The sequence below is a fragment of the Diabrotica undecimpunctata genome, chromosome 5 (assembly GCF_040954645.1).
Source record: "Diabrotica undecimpunctata isolate CICGRU chromosome 5, icDiaUnde3, whole genome shotgun sequence".
Lineage (NCBI taxonomy): Eukaryota > Metazoa > Arthropoda > Insecta > Coleoptera > Chrysomelidae > Diabrotica > Diabrotica undecimpunctata.
This window is the reverse complement of record NC_092807.1, coordinates 117,574,920-117,592,696: the sequence shown is the minus strand read 5'-3', so window position 1 is coordinate 117,592,696 and position 17,777 is coordinate 117,574,920. Positions and strand designations below refer to the sequence as shown.

Below are 17,777 nucleotides of genomic sequence, written 5' to 3'. Positions count from 1 at the left end.
AAATTGGAACTTCAGAATGAACCAACTTAATCGTAGTCATGGCCAACATTTAAAAGAAATTATCTTTAAGAAGTAATTGTAAAGAATGGTTCTTTTGTATGATAATAAATATTTTCAAATAAAATTTATTTTTTTCATTGTTTTTTTTTTGTTGAAAAAAGTACCTCTAAATGAATCACCCTTTACAATCTTACTGTTGAAAAAATGTTTGGACTATTTTACTTTGGACTACTATTTGGATTACTTATATGAAATGAAAATTGTACATTTTTTTAATTGTAAATATTTGTATATTTTTTTATATCTCGAAATTAAAGCAACTCGTAAATGTAGTAAACCGTAATCAAATTTATAATTTTGATCGGATTTGAGCGAAATTTAAAGTTTGGTATTATAAACTATTGATATTAATAGTAGGTAAATATAAATATATAAACGAATAGATTAGTTGGTTAAGACTTTTTGACCAAAACAAACATAATTGAGAAACATACATAGAAAATTTAATAATATAAAATGGTGTTTTAAAAATACTTACAATGCCCACAAGAAGTTCATATAGGATAGTTCCATAACTGAACCAGTCTGCAGAGTTTGTTACTGGGGTAAAACTGTAAACTTCTGGTGCAAGATTGTAATTTATATTAACAGAAAATAGATCTCCTAGTTCTTTATTATTACACATATACGTCAAAATTAAGTCTCCTGCGTCATTTATGAGTAAATTTTTCATTTCGAGATCTCTAAAATTACAAGAATTGTTAAATGTTTAAATATTAACCTAGTGTAATGTAAAACAGTGAAGACGCAATACTATGAAGTCCGGTGGCGTCAATCTATCTAGAAATAACCGTATATTATTTCGGTTAGAATGCGTTAAAAATTATTTATTTGTAATTAAATTAATACATAAATAATAAACATAATAGAAATGTATTGGGCGGGTAGCGGGTAGGAACTTCTTTGGACAGTCCTACCAGGGAAAATGAATCAATCCCTGCCCTCCGCAGATTCCAGGAGTTTCCTGACCCGGGAAACTAGTACCTGATTAGGGTCCCTTGTCCAGTGTCACGGATGAAGACCACAACGGTATCCACGGCGGAGATGAACACCTTCAGTACGGTGTGTATGGCGGAAGTGGCGACCCCCGATTTTATGGTTCATATAAAATTAAAAAGGGTGGACGAAACCTGTTAGCGGTAGATCCCGCAATTCGTCTAGGAGAGGGAGACTCTGAACCCAAACCCCTGGTCCTCCAGGTTGGGGGTTAAGGCATTGGGCTAACTCCCCAGTACTTGTAAAAAAACATAAAAATGTTAAAAAAACCCAATCACACGCCTCGGAATAGGACGGCACAACAAAGACGACATAAGCTTCGAAAAAGGACACGATTTTTTGGTACATGGAACGTTCAAGGTATATCAAAAAAACTCAATGAAGTCTTACATGAATTAACAGAACTAAAAATAGACATAGCAGTCATTACTGAAACAAAAAAGAAGGGAACCGGCTCTGAAAATCTAGGAAAATATGACCATTTCTATAGTGGAGTACCAAAAGAATGTAGAGCTCAACAAGGAATTTCTTTAATGATTCACAGAAGACAAAGAAAGTTCATAACAACCTGGGAAACCATAACTTTAAAGTAAATATGTGTCTTCACGGATATAAACTAACAATTATGGGCGTATACATATTCTAAATCATTACAAGACAAAATAGAATATAAGGAAAAACAAGCAGAAGTACGAAGGAAAATCTCTAAGAAGAAGAACGAGTCTTGGGAAAGAAACTGCCAACGAATAAATACTTATCTAGGAGAAACCAGAAGCACAGAAAGCTGGAAACTGATAAAAAAATTGACAAGAGAAAAGAATAAAGAAGTAATACAGAGCATAAAACCTGAAGACTGGGAAGAGTATTTCAAAGGACTTTTGGTAGAGAATAGAGTCGAATTTCAGGAATATAGAAATAAAAACCAAGATACAATTTCAATAGTTGGCTCGCCAATAAGATTAACAACAGAGGCAATTAAAAATGTATGTAAACAGCTGAAAAGGAACAAAGCACCTGGACCAGGAGATATACTCGGAGAATTGTTTAAGTACGGAACGAACAAATTGTACGAATGTCTTCGACAACTTTTTCAAGAATGCATAAACACAAGCGAAATCCCTACGGAATGGAAGATATCATACCTCAGCACTATACATAAAAAGGGTGATAAAAATAATTGTGAAAATTACCGAGGAATAGCTGTAACCGGATCTATGAGTCGAATATATGGAAAGGTGTTAAAGAACCGAATCGAGAGAGAATACTTAGATTATGAAGTAGAAGAACAAGCAGGATTTCGTACGGGTCGATCCACTATTGACCACATTTTCTCCTTAACCCAGATAATAGAAAAAAAGATGGCAAGGAATCAAGAGATTCATATGTTGTTCGTCGACCTACGGAAAGCCTACGACAGCGTTCCACTGAAAAAGCTGTGGCAATCAATGGAAAGCACGAATATTAATATAGAATTAATAAAAGCCGTCAAAGTGCTATACAACCAACCAATAACAAAGATAAAAGCAGGGACACAAATAACAACAGGATTTATAACATCAAAAGGATTAAAGCAAGGATGTTGCTTGTCTCCCACTTTATTTAAAATATACCTCGAAAGTGCTTTAAAAAGATGGAAACAAAAATGCAGGACAATGGGGATACCGCTCACCAATACTATGGTATATACGCTTAACTTTGCAGACGATCAAGTAATAATGTCTCAAGATTATGACGATTTAAACTATATGGCACGAAAATTAATTGAAGAGTATGATATATGGGGTCTAGAAGTAAATAAAAAGAAAACCGAATACCTGTGCATTGGAGCAGAACAAAAAGATCTCATATTAGACGATAACACTACGGTAAAGCACTGCTGTGATGTGACTACAAATACCTACGTATCACTATTTCACAAGATGGAACATTAGACAAAGCCGTAAGAGAGAGAAATACGTCAGGGAGAAAAGCCATCACAATTTTAAACACCATTTTATGGGACCAATCAGCAAAGAAAATAAAAAGAGGATATATAAGACTGTAGTAAAAAGTATCACTTTATACAGCTGTGAGGTATGGCCACTGAAAGAAAGAACACTGTCAACGCTGAAAGCGACGGAAATGGATTTTTGGAGAAGAGCCGCAGGAATATCTAGAAGAGAAAGGATTACCAACTAACGCATTAGAGAAATAATGGGAATCAAACGAACAATCACAGATGACCTAAGAAAAAAACAACTTATCTGGTTCGGACACATACAAAGAATGGACGAACAACGAATGCCAAAAGAAATACTAAAGTGGCAACCAGAAGGAAAGAGAAAACGAGGTAGACCGAGAAAAAGTTGGAGCGAAGGAATAAATAAATAACTGAGAGAGAGAGGACCATAGAAGAAGATCTATGGAACAACCGGTCTAAGTGGCGATTGGAAGTCGGAAAACGGCGGAGAACGTTATAAACCGACAAGTAGTAGTAGTAAAATGTATTGGGAGGGCAATTCAGTGCTAAATAATAATTGAATAAAATACGTGTTACTAATTTAATTTCTTTTAACCCTTTCAGGATCAAAGACGAGTTTACTTTTGGCACGCTTCAAGCGAATACACAGAAAACGTGACAGTGATATATATATATATATATATATATATATATATATATATATATATATATATATAGGGAGAGAGAAAGAGAGAGAGACAGAGAGAGAGAGAGTGGGAGAAAAGAAAACTCAGATAACTATATGATATAAGATGCATATAATAAGCTGTCTGATAAAACTAAAATAATGCTAAAACAAAAAAGAGAACTAAAAGTAAGTAGCAATATACAGAGAATACAATACACAAAACTTTTTAAAACAATAAGGAGAAAAGTATTAAAAAAGAAATAAGACAATACAATGAAAGACTGGTAGAAAAAGCAATCGAAAAAAGTAACAAAAAAACCTTAAAAAAAAGGAAAACATTAATCATTGGGAAGAAGCAAATCGTTGCTGTAACAAACGAAAACACCAGAATTATAGACAGAAATGAAATAATACAACTTGTGACTAAATTCTACAGCGAACTATACAAAGCCCATGAAACACTTTTGGAATAGATTTCATAACAGTGGAACTGTTTAAATACGCCGGCAAAAAATCTGACTAATCTTAGCAGACATATATACGAACTGCCACAGATCAAGATGCATATCAGACCACTGGAATACAGTTAACATACTTCTCATGCATAAGAAAGGTAGCAAAGAGGATAACAAAAACTACAGACCTATAGCAATCATAAACAAGATATTCACAAAGATCATCAACAGCACAGATTTAACAAATACATTAGACGCTGCATAGCCAAGAGAGCAAGCTGGTTTCAGAAGTGGATTCAGTACCCTGGATCATATCCATAAGTTTCAAGAACTAATGAGCAGAGTTAAAGAATATGAAATCCCAAGACAGTAATAAATAAAATTATTTTGTTAACTTATTGATGCATCAGTTACATAGAGAGTTAATATGAAGCTGTATTCCGAGAACCCAGTACCCCCCCATGAACAGTAATAAAAGCTTTGGCCAGCCAGAGGCATTGATAAACCGTACATAAAGACTTTAGTAAATAGAATCTTCACTGCAACTCAAGAAGATATATTCAGCAAAATGAACTGGCAGAACAAAGGCCTATCCATTGATGAAGAATACCTCAGCTATCTAAGATTTGCAGACGACATCGTTCTGATTGCTATAGTCCTGCAGAACTACAAGAACTTTGTAACGTTATAAACGTCACACCTTTATTAATTTATATTTATATAATTATTTTATTTTAATTTCTTTATTTCCAGTTTGGTTTTTACTATTTTTTTTTATTTAAAAGGTAGTTCGCGCCCTCTGTTTTCTTTTCTTCCTGTCTTTCTTTTCTCTCTCTTTCTGTCCCGTAGAATAAATATTCGCTCTCTCTTTCTGTCCGGTAGACTAAATATTCTGTTCTGTGTTGACAGAAAAGCTAATTCTGTGATATAGGAACATCCTATGACATATGTGCTAACTTCATTCAGTCCCCCTACTTTCTGTCAGTCAACTTTTCTAACGTAGTGGGAATATAATTTTTTGTCTCTGTTCGAAATTTATAAAAGAAGGCAAACATTATTATAAGATTCATTTTATGGTCTACAAAATTGTCTTGGGGTAAGTACTTTCATCGTAATCTTTATTCTATAATTCTGACAGCATTCTCAATATTCATAACCTTACTTCTTTCGAAACCACGTTTCTTGATTATAATTTGTTCTTAATTATATGCATGTAGGACTTGTTAACAGAATTTAACTAAGTAATAATAATTATATTTCTTTTTATCCTTGCCATTCGCTATTTGTTTAATTGTAATTTTGTAAAATGGCAAGGAAGTTAAATCCCTTTTGATGTGTCTCTAATACCAGTTGTTGTATTTTTAGTTTATTGACAACATTCAAATTTTATTGGCGGCTTTATTGACCGTATTGTGACTTGTGAATTGTGACATATACGTATGCTTTATAGATTACCAGAAGGCATTTGACAGAGTAAAACATGACAAATTAATGACTCTAATGCAAGAAACTGGAATTGACAATAAAGATCTTAGAATTATCAGAAACATTTACTACAATCAAACGGCCAAAATCAAAATAGAAGACCAGTTAACTGATAAAATTGCAATAGAACGTGGAGTACGACAGGGCTGTATTTTGTCTCCATTGTTGTTCAACATTTATTCTGAATGGGTATTTAAGGAAGCTTTAGACGGTTGTGCGAAAGGAATACTAATAAACGGTGAATGGTTGAATAACATTAGATATGCAGATGACACTATAGTTTTTGCCGATAATCTGAATGACTTACAGAGATTAACAAATCACATAAAAGAAGTCAGCAACAGATACGGACTAGCTGTTAACATAAAGAAAACCAATTTATGACAATTAGTAAAAAACCAATACTAAACGCTCATATTACAATCAACCAACAGAATATCGAAAGAGTCGAGCAATATACATATCTAGGCACCAATTTAAATAGCCAATGGGACCACTCAACAGAAATTAAACAGCGAATAATAAAAGCAAAAGCAGCATTCGTTAGAATGAGAACCATTTTCAACAGTCGAGACATATCATTAAAAACAAAATGCCGTCTATTGAACTGCTACATATTCACAGTTCTGCTCTACGGAATGGAAGCATGGACACTGACTGTTGCATCTATGAATCGGCTCGAAGCTTTCGAAATGTGGTGTTATAGGCGCATCTTACGTATATCCTGGGTTGGCAAAGTTACTAATGTGGAGGTCCTGCGTAGAATGGGGAAAGAATGTGAAATTCTCATGACCGTCAAAACTAAAAAGTTGGAATATCTAGGACATGTAATGAGAAATCAATAACGTTACGGCCTTCTCCAGCTGATTCTCCAAGGGAAAGTAAATGGTAATAGAGGACCGGGAAGAAGACGCATTTCCTGGCTTCAAAATTTACGAAAGTGGTATAACACGACTACCACTGAACTGTTCCGCGCTGCAATAAATAAAGTAAAGCTAGCCATGATGATCGCCAACATCCGGAACGGATAGGCACTTTAAGAAGAAAAAGATTGACTGTATTGAAGAATTTATTGACAAATTTAATAGACCATATTCAAGAATTTATTAACCACTTACTCACGAGGCTACATCCACATGCTACAACTACAGCTCTCCGGAGGACATACAAGCAGCTCATCGATACCATAAGTATCATCCTCTTTGGGTTGATTATTGTTTCTTTTTTTTTTAATAAATATGTTAAAATTTGTTTCATTTGCTATCATTTAAGAGCTCAGGTTCAATCCCTAGTTTAAGACAAGACGAACTCACATTTGAGATACCGAGCTAGGCAAGGCATAGACGATAAACTACCATGGTTGATTGAGGTATTATTTTTATAATAGTACTTCAATTCTCTTTGGTAGTCTTATCGTTACAACTTATAAGCGACTTAAAATACAGCTATTGAAGTTGGCCTAAAAATGAACTTGACAAAAACAAAAACCATGTACAACGAGCTAGTGGATGTCCAAGATGTAATAATAAACAACACTGCGCTTAAGATAGTACTACAATTACTACATAAATATGGCTCCTTACTCCCAGAAATCAACAGAAGACTGACACTGTTTGGGTATCTTTTGGTAGAAATGCAGTTATATGTAAATCAAAGATGCCACTCCACCTAAAGAAAAAAGCATTCGATCAGTGTATACTACCCATTATGACATAATGGCTTCGAAACTTGGAAAACAAAGAAAGAGATAACAGCAAAACTCAAAAGGTGACTGGAGCGATGCATGCTAGGTATAACAAAGAGAGATCGAAAAAGAATAGAATGTATCATACAGAAAACCAAGGTCAGTGATGTAATATCAACAGAATTAAATCTTTAAAATGACAGTGGGCGGGATATTTAGCGAGAAGAACTGACAATAGATTATTTACTAGAATTACACTGTGGTATCCAAGCGGTGCCAAGAGACCAAGTGTCACTTTTTATTTACTTTTTTTTTCAACGTTTCGGCACGATATCCATGTCTTTTTCAAGAAATATTATTTTGGTAAAAACATAGGATACCCACTAAGTCATTGTACGTAAAATATGTTCTTTAAGAGAATGGGGTAACAGTAAATATAAAACTAAGAGAAAATATTACTATATCAAAACCTACCTGCATATAATACCCAATGTATGTAACTTATCTAAAGCAAGCAATAGCTGAGCTGCCCATTTAATCACAACTTTCTCTGAGACAACTACTCTATCTCTAAAACAGTCCGTATCAAAACTTGAAACTTGACTTCTTTGGCTACTAGTTGTACTTTGTTTCCTACTAATAATACTTGTATCAAAATCAATATCTTTTCGTTTAGTGTATTTTTGGTGAAAAATTTGTTCGTTGAGGGTTGCATCACTGAACGATTGCGGTGCAGCGTCTTTCCAAATTTGGTCAGAAATAATTTTGTCTCTAGCGTTGTCTTCCAGATCAAGTTTTTCAAAGCTGCCGTCGCTACTAAGGTCATCTTTGTCTGCACTCATTTCGTCCTTACTGAACATATTTTGACTAGACGATCGATTCGGCATTCTACTGTTGTGATACTCAGTGACAAGTTCAGAAAAACTAGCCTCGGATTCGTTGTCCGATTCCTCTTGAAATTGACTTGTTAAGACTTCGGCGGTTTTATTAAAAGTTGGGTCATCCACTTGTCGTTTAAGATAATCTGATAACTTCATGCCACTGAAAGCAATTTGAGAACTTTATTACGTATTGTTTACTATAATGTGTGTGAAATAATATTTACTAAATACTTAAATGCTAAACGTCTAAAGATTAAAATGAAAGTAAAAGTTTATTACTTTTTAAAAATGCGGTATGACAAAAAGATTTACAAAGCAATTTTTCTATTATCCCAATAAATTCTTTTTTTTTCGTTCTCTCATCCAAATATTACAAACGAATAATAATTTTATCCGAATTATAATGAATAGACTATCGAACTAAATAGTAAATTATCAACAGCTCGAACAAACTGGATTCATCTCTCTATCAAAATACTGATAGGTAAGATAACCTCCAAGTATTTTTTTATATACATATTACGTTTCGCCTGCATTCATTCATGTCATGTTTGACTCTCGTGCCCTCGAATGATTTCTATCTTAATTTAATTGTCTGTCCAAGGATCCCTGATACACATCTTGTACCGGTCGTTCTCATTCTGACGTCTTCCAGCACTTATAACTTTGAGTGTAGGAGTCGGAACTGGTAAGTGATGAGGAGGATCAGATAGTATCGGTAGGTGTGAGGAGGTAGAGGTCCACCACTGCTAATAACCTATATCCCAGCCCCACTGGCAATCTTCTTCTTCTTTCAGTACCCAGTCCGATTATCGAATGTTGGCGATCATATTGGCAATAATAACTTTGTTTACGGCGGCGCTAAAAAAATTAGCGGTGGTCTCTTAATACCATTCTCGGAGATTTCGGAGCCAGGATGTTCTTCGTCGACCTGGGCCTCGCCTTTCAGCGATCTTACCCTGTATTATGAGGTGTAGAAGGTTGTACCTCTCTGGATCTCTCATTACATAACCGAAATATTGTAACTTTCGAATTTTTATCATTTTTGTTATTTCTGTGCTTTTTTTCATTCGATGCAAAACTATTTCATTTCTTATTCGATCAACCCAACTTATCCGCAATACTCGTCGATAAATCCACATCTCAAAGGCCTCTAATTTTTTCATTAATGTCTCTGTAAGGATCCAGCTCTCCATACCATACAGCAATGTGGAGAATATGTAGCAGCGTATTAATCCGACTTTAAGGTTTAACGTAATATCTCTATCAAGTAGGTAATATTGTGGACTCTTTCTAACTCTATTCCATACGCTCTGATGCTCGTTGGTTGTAACTCCGTTTTGCTAACAACCATAAGTTTTGTCTTAGAAGTATTAAGTTTTAGTCCATATTCATCACATGCTTCGGTTACCCTGTTTATAAGTCGTTGCAGGTCTTCTTCATTGAAGGCAATAAGTACCGTGTCGTCTGCATATCTGAGATTGTTGACATTAATTCCGTTGATCTTAATGCCTGTATCTTCAACTAAGGCTTTTTTGAAAATAAATTCGGAGTAGATATTAAAAAGTAGAGGCGATAGAATACATCCTTGCCTCACTCCACGTCATATTTCCACTGCTTCCGTCGTGTTGTGTCCAGCTCGTATGTTTGCACATTGATGCCAATACAAATTTTTGATAATACGGAGGTCTCGGTCATTAATTCCCACCTGTTGCAAGACACCTATAAGTTTGGCATGGTTTACTCGGTCAAAGGCCTTTTTGAAATCGATAAAACACATATATACTGATTGTTCTATATCCCTACATCTTTGTACCATGACCTGCAAACTAAAGAGTGCTTCTCTGGTTCCGAGGTTGTTTCTGAAACCAAATTGTGTTTCACTTAGTTGTACTTTTATTTTGTTGTAAATTCTCGAGTGCAGTATTCCTAGGAAAATACATGACTCATCAGACCGATAGTGCGATGATCGCCACACTGTTTGGCATTTATTTTTTCGGTATCATTACAAATGTTGACAGTAGCCAGTCTGTTGGTATATGTCCTATTTCGTATATTTTATTAAAGAGGCTTAGAAGAGAATGTTTGCCCCTGTCGTCAAGCAGTTTGATTATTTTGCTTGGAATTTCATCTGGACCGGTTGCTTTCCTATTATTTGATAGCTGTATAGCTCTTTCCATTTCATCGAGTGTTATGTTTGGACCAGTCGATATGTTTTTGATTTGAATTTCTGTTCTATCGTCATCAAACAGCTCCTTAATATATTCTTTCCACCTCTCTAATCTATCTTGTTCATTGACTATAATATTTCCTTGTTTATCAAGTAAACTACTTGCAGTTGATCTATATGTTCCCGTTATTTCTTTTACCTTTTTGTACATATTAAACGTGTCATTCTTTTTCTGTAGTTCTTCTATTTCAAGACATTTGTTGCTGTACCATTTTTCCTTTGCATCCCGGATTTTCCTTCTGATTTCTTTATAAATTTTATTGTATTCTTCAGTGTTTTTATTTTTCTGTTTTCGCCTGCATTCCATTAGTCCCAATATTTCATCAGTCATCATTTTTAGTTGTTTCTTGCATAATGCTTTTGACATGATTCCAGTGGTCTTCGACGTTATGTGTTTCTTTCGATTTTTCGAACTTCTTTTCTATCTCTTGTGTAATTTTATGACTATTGTTTTGAATACAGTCAGTATTTATTCGGTTAGTCGGTTGTTGGCGTTTTACTATTTTAAGTTTGAGTTTTATGTCACTGATTAATACGTTATGATCTGAGGGGACATCGGCTCCAGGTAGTGTTTTAGTTATTTTGATTGAATTTCGGTACCTCTCATTAATTGTTATATAATCGATCTGATTTCTTATGATCTTTTCTTTAGTATCTGCTGGTGACTTCCAAGTATATAACTGACGCTTGGGTAGTTTGAAGAGTGTATTTGTCACACAAAGATTGTTCTCTACGCAGAATTCTACAAAACGGTCTCCTCTGTCATTACGTTGTCCAAGTCCAAAATTCCCTACAATGTTTCCTTGTCTACCTTTTCCTACTTTGGCATTGAAGTCCCCCATTATTATAGTAATGTCTTTGTTTTCAGCTGACTCATTACCTTCTTTATACCATCATAAAAATTCTCTATGTCATCTTTACTACGGCTGGCTGTGGGCGCATAAACTTGGACCAGATTTATATCTACTGGTTTTGAGTTTAATTGCATCACGATGACTCTGTCCGAAATGTAACTTACAGATTTAATACAGGAAGAGATTTCTTTATGGACAATGAATGCGACGCCATTCCGGTGGTTAGTGCCTTCTTCTCGGGAATAGAATACATCGTGGTCGTCTATGTTACATTTACCAGTCCCTGGTCACCGCATTTCGCTTATCCCAAGAACTGGTATATTGAGCCTTATCATCTCGCGTATGGTGTTTTTTATCTTACCAGGCTCGTAGAGACTTCTCACATTTCATGTGCCTATTCTGATACCTGATTTTATTTTGATTTCTTCTCCTTTATCACGGGGATTTCGCTGGATAACGGCCTGGGAAGCCCTGTGTGCTTATCTTCTCCTGCCGGGTCTTGGTGTCCGATGACCATGATCAGTATACCTTTTCGTATCATATGATAGTGCCATTATGATTGAACTAGGGAATAATAATGGGGTGGTTTCCCGTTGCCTTCCCCCGCTGGCAATGCGTGAGGTTTATCTCATTGTTGTAAGTATGTAGGAAGAAACCTGGATACGTCGATTTGAAGGATTTAACCATAGCCACAGAGAACCTCCATAAAAGTATTGATACTCGAGGATTTAATTCATCAATATATAGGTCCAAAATACCTATCTGGGAAACAATGAAGATCCTATCATAGAGAGGTGAATTAAAAATTGGAAAATTTAAGGAAAAGCCTAAGCTTTTCGGGTCTTAAAAAAAACAGCATTATAATTTGAAAAAAACACTAACACTAGCCTAGAGTATTGGGTAAAATGAGCAGAGCTCAAGTGGACTGGCCTCTGACTGAAAATCCGTCTATATTTTTGCGTTTGGTTCCAAGTCTTGGCCAACAGAAACGGGGGTCACAGGACGGGAGAAGCAGTCGAGATGCTCATTAGTCAGTGTCTGATTGAACTTCTGACGATATGATCCTGTTTTAATAACTTTTGAGCCCGACTACCAGAAGATTAGTTGTTTCTTCGATGTTAATATCGTGTTAAATTTTTCAGTGATAAATTCTAGCATTATAATCTGGGTTCCTCAAGTACGGTGGTAGTGATATTTGTCTAAATATACAAAACACATCATTGAGTTTTCTTGTGTTGTTAGATTTTTCAATCAGTACGGTCAAAGACTATAGCGTTACATATATACTACACATTAAAGTCTTAATATGTAGTTACAGCGGGGAAATGACTCTGATAGTGTCTACTCCTACAATTTGTAGCGGCTGTAGAATACTGAGACTGGCTGTATGATACGAGGTTTGTGTTCTTAGTTTTGCATATATCCGCTTAGAGAGCGCCATCAATAAAACCTTCCGACACAAGTATAATCTCAATCTTTTGTTGACACAAATCGAGAGTTTCATTGCGATACAACAAGTCGTGTAAATACAGTGAATTTTTGAAATTAGCAAGTCGGTCGAAAAATGGATCTTAGCCGAGACTATTTTCGAGCAATAATTTTTCACAATTTTCGGAGAGGATTATCCCAACAACAATGTCTCGCTGAAATGGTTTCTGTGTATATAATGAAGCATCACATTGGTCAACTATTTTCCGCTGGTATTTCAAATTTCAACGTAGTCACTCCAGTCTTAGAAACAGATCAAGGTCAGGTCCACCCAAACCAGAAGTCATCCAGCAAAACATTGATGCAGTTCGTCAGCTAATTAAGGATGACCGCTTTGTAATATACCGGGAGATAGAGGCATCTTTGGAGATTTCAAAGACCTCGATCCAAAAGATCTTACATGAAGAACTGGGTGTTACGTAGTTGGTTACCCTCAGAGAAGAGCAAAAAGCGGTTCGCGTCAATTGGTGTCGAAAAAACATTGGAACGGTTCAACAAAGGAAGCTCAAAAAACGTTTATAGTGTTATTAGTGGCGATGAATATTGGATTTACTCCTTCTTCTTCTTCTTTGTGTGCCGTGTTTGTATTCAATCGTTGGCTATCGTCATATTGACAAGCTGATGAAATGATTCTCGGTCGGCAGCTAGATGAAACAGTTCCTCGACCGTTCGACCTGTCCATTGTCTAATGTTGCGCAGCCAGGACAGTTGGTTTCTTCCGACCCAACGTTTTCCCTCGATTTTGCCCTGAATGATTAACCGGAGTAAGCGATATTTAGGTCCTCTCATTATATGACCGAAGTATTGGACCTTTCTCATTTTGATGATGTTGATCAATGCTCGCTCTTTGTGCACGGTCTCTAGAACGCGTTCGTTAGATATGGGTGCTGTCCTACTTACTCTGTCCTCTGTCCTTACTCCTACAAACCGGAAAATAACCGCCAATCCGCTGTGTGGGTGTTTCACGATAAGAAAAAACCAACAAACGTGATGCTTTCTCAAAGTATGTTAAAGAAAATGGTCGCAATTTTTTTGTCAAAATCTGGTCATGTGGCAACAATTGCTTTAGAAGATCGAAGATCTTCTTGGTACATAATCGTTTGTTTACCAGAAGTTATGACGAAATTCGGATAAAGCAATACACAACGGCAAATTATCCTACATCAGGACAACGTAAGTGCTCACACTGCCCGAAAGACAATAAAAGAGTTTTTAGAGCTTGAAAACATCGAATTGTTAAACCATCCACCGCATATCCCCGACCTAAGTCCCAAAGACTTCTTCATGTTTCCAAATATCAAGAATTCAATGCGTGGACAGCGATTCCAGTCACCAAAAGAAGAAATGGATGCCTTTAAAACAGTGATTTTGCTGGTGTTACACAGTGTTTTGCGCTAGAGACTGGAATAACTGTTTTACCTATTAGTTTGAACGTATGTAAAGAGTATCGATCTTGGTGGGACATATTTTGAAAAGCAATAAAGTACTTTATATAGATTTGGTCGTTATGGCTATATGCCAAACTAAAAAGAAAACCCTCGTAATGTCGTTTTCTTGATCATATTATTTACTCATAAATATGTTACCATTGGTGTATCACTGCTATGTACAAACGCATCGTCCTTGGTTTCAATATCCAGGATTTACCTACAACTCTTCAGTTTCAGAATAATGGGGTAATGCTGTGAGTAATATAATACGATAACCCCTAAATATTCTAACTATAAATATCTGATTCTGCTTATAAAATATTAAAAACTTTCCTACAAGATGGTTTTATTACTAATTTTACGATTTAAAAATGTTTGACCGCAGAATTTTTAAGCCTCAACTTGATACTACCATTATCATTGAAGTACAATAAGTTATGATTGGAATATAAGAACTCACCTACAATATTCTAAAACTAAAAATAAAGCATTTTCGCAATTATAATGACTGTCTAGTTTGACCATGTAAGGCACGTTCTCAGGCAATATTAAATTCTCGTTGAGGAATTGCATCGTTTTGTGGATAACCTAAAAAGTTATTTACATTTTATTTATAATACATGAAAAACGAATCGGAATTGAAATATTTCTAGACATGTCAAAATGTTTCACATAGGCTTGATCTATTTGATACTGGAAAAACTAAGGTTCTTCTTCTTCAGGTTCAGAGTTAGAGATTCATGTATTACTTATATTTCTTCAATACAGTCTTATACATTCACATACATCCTCCATTCACATCTATATTACATCTAAATCCGGGTTTAGTACATCATTTTTTATTATCATCAGCGAAAAAGTACGCCAACGCACTGTAACCCATATCAAGGCATTGTTTATGGTAATGTTTTCTCTATTTCTTGAAGAGGACAACCACTGACTAAGCAAGTAAAAGTCTCGTAATAAAGTAGCTTCTATTGGATGGAAAAAAACTAAGTTAACATTACCCAGTGCAATATTGTAGTGAGATGTAGCATTATCAGAAACAATACCACTTTTCTAAGCTTTTTCATCTTCGTGTCAAATTTGTGAGAGCCATTTCGTCATAATGTCTGCTGTCATCCCCATTTCTTTTTGTTGGAAACACATTCAAGAACCAACTTAAGATGGTGCCCCCTTAAAACATCGAGGATTTTTGCTTTTGCTTATGATAAGTAGTTCGTTCCTTCTTTTCACCTTCCATATTTGCACAAAACAAAATTTTAATTCGTTCTTTTGTAGTTTTTCTTCCAGTACAATTGTCATTTTCAAACATATATCCTTGTTGGCAACGCACAATAATAGAGACCCGTCTTGTCTGAATTAAACACATCTTTTGGGGCATAATCCTTAACATCAGAGGAATTGCCACATATTAAAAGTATTATCGTGTCGACGACATTTTTCTAACAAACCATATTATGCCTTGAACGTCGCCTGCTTTGGCTTGAATATTGTTCTTAAGTGAATATTGTTCTTAACGAAACTAAACACATGAACAAGTTCGTTACAGCTGTTAAAAACGTTGAATTTGGCGGTTTGCACTCTTCCTATAAATTGTTGGATTGAAGCGGCATTTCGGTATTTTATAATCGCACCTCGCCACGGGCAGCAAGCCCCAAAAACCAGTCTATAATCACATCTTAAACCGGGCACTCTCCCACCAACACCACAGTGTAATCTCAATAATTTTGCCACTTAAACGAACAGATACTACGTAAATCTATTTTCGTATATAGTAGAAAAATAAGAATATATTTAATTTTAGTTAAATACGTTTTGTAACAAACTATTTTTGTAATTGTGCTACATAAAATAAAGTGCTTTAACCTCATCAAACAATTATTTAACTACTAATTAGACTTAGAAATTGTTTCGACGAAGGATTCTTCAATCCAAGTCTTCATACTCCGCTAGTTCCACCGTCTGGCTAGCTACTTTATGTTGTAGAAAAGAGATAGTTCACAACACTTACTTTTATATAAAATAACTTTTGAAGCTCTGAATGTAATACTAATATTCCTTTGCCATCTATAATCTTTACTGCTTTAAATTTGTAGAGATCAAATAAGGGTTTTTTATTGGTACCTTCTTCAATGGGTTTATTCTGAAAATAAAAAAAGTTATTAATAGACGTAAGGCAATTTGTGTAAATAGCCAAAAAAGATTAACTTCACATTTTTAATATCAAAAATATAAATCGACACTTACTAATAGTTGAAGATTCTTAATTTCTGGTGCCAAATACATATTATAAAGTTTTTCGGCGCGTATTTTGTATTTGTCCATCTTATACTTAACTAACTGCCTTCTATCATAGTTTGGATCATCTGAAAAATTATATTTAAATCAATATCACCAGTGGCAAAAGTTATTAAACGTATAGTACTATTAATATTATAGTAAAATAATAAACGAAATTGTTGCTTATTTCCATTAAGTAGATAATATAAAAATGTCACAGCAAATTAGTTTCAGAACCATTATCTTCAAAGTAAGCGAATCAACCGTTTAGACTTATCTGCTTTATCCCCCTGCATAAGCCCTATGGAGCATGCTTGGCATACATTCCAAAAATAGCAACTTTTGCTGGAAGAAACCTCCAGTGAACGCTTTTAGTACTTGTTGCTCTAATATAAGATGGGTATAATACTCTACAGGATCTGATAACAAACCTTGTGAGTACAATTTTAAGTGTTAAATTCCATTCTATTCGATTTATTTTGCTTTCAAACGTCTAGTGTTTTAGGCATGTTATAAAAAATAAGGTTAATTCGACAAAAATAAAGCAAAATTTATAGGAGAAGATTACCAGCCTACTAATTTAAACAACTAAGCTTACTTTAAATAATAAAAGGATCTGCAGGTATAGTCGGTTCGCTATTCCCAGTCCGAACTGTCTAGTAAATATAATAATTATTTTTTTGTGAAGTTTGTTACTTTTTGACAGACTAGAAGTGACTGGAAATACCATACAACCAAGCATATAAGTAAGTATAGCAAATATTAATTGTAAAAAAAACTAAATAGTATATAAAATAGAACTTTACGAATTACCGACAATCAATATTTATTTATTTGTACCATATAATAAATAGTTATAACACTTTCACTATTCCTAATTTTTCTTCTTTTTTCAATGAAAGAAGTCTACAATAAAAGTTTATTTAAGCTGTTAATAATGTGGGCTAGGAACTTTTGTGTTGTAGGTTTCCAGCTATGAATCTGTCAAAATATGCCCGAGTTGAGCGAATGGACCTTATTATGAATCTGGGTATGACACTAAAGTGTACTTTAATCTAAAGTGAACACAAGTTAAGGTTTAGTTTAGGTTGTCATTATAAAACTTCTCATTTTAAAATAATTTCATATAAATAGAATGTCGGATTTTTACAGTTATCAGGTCAAAAATTGTATTAAATAAATAATAATTTTTCTACTAATTTTCGAAACTAGTACTAGTACTAATTTTTAATACTAATTTTCGAAACCAAATTCGAAAATTAGTTTACGGATTTTAATATCAGATGTCGCTATTTGCGTCCATA

General features: G+C 34.7%; 1 protein-coding gene across 1 annotated transcript in view; it reads right to left on the bottom strand.

Moving 5' to 3' along the window:
- LOC140441703 (ribosomal protein S6 kinase-like 1) overlaps positions 1-17,777 on the bottom strand; it is a 75,195-nt gene that overhangs the window by 18,661 nt on the left and 38,757 nt on the right. The window contains exons 6-10 of the mRNA XM_072532586.1: positions 16,441-16,559; positions 16,205-16,336; positions 14,651-14,778; positions 7,782-8,348; positions 539-743 (exon numbers count right to left, since the gene is read on the bottom strand). Of these exons, the coding sequence (XP_072388687.1) occupies positions 539-743; positions 7,782-8,348; positions 14,651-14,778; positions 16,205-16,336; positions 16,441-16,559 (1,151 nt within the window). The remainder of the gene's footprint in view (positions 1-538; positions 744-7,781; positions 8,349-14,650; positions 14,779-16,204; positions 16,337-16,440; positions 16,560-17,777) is intronic.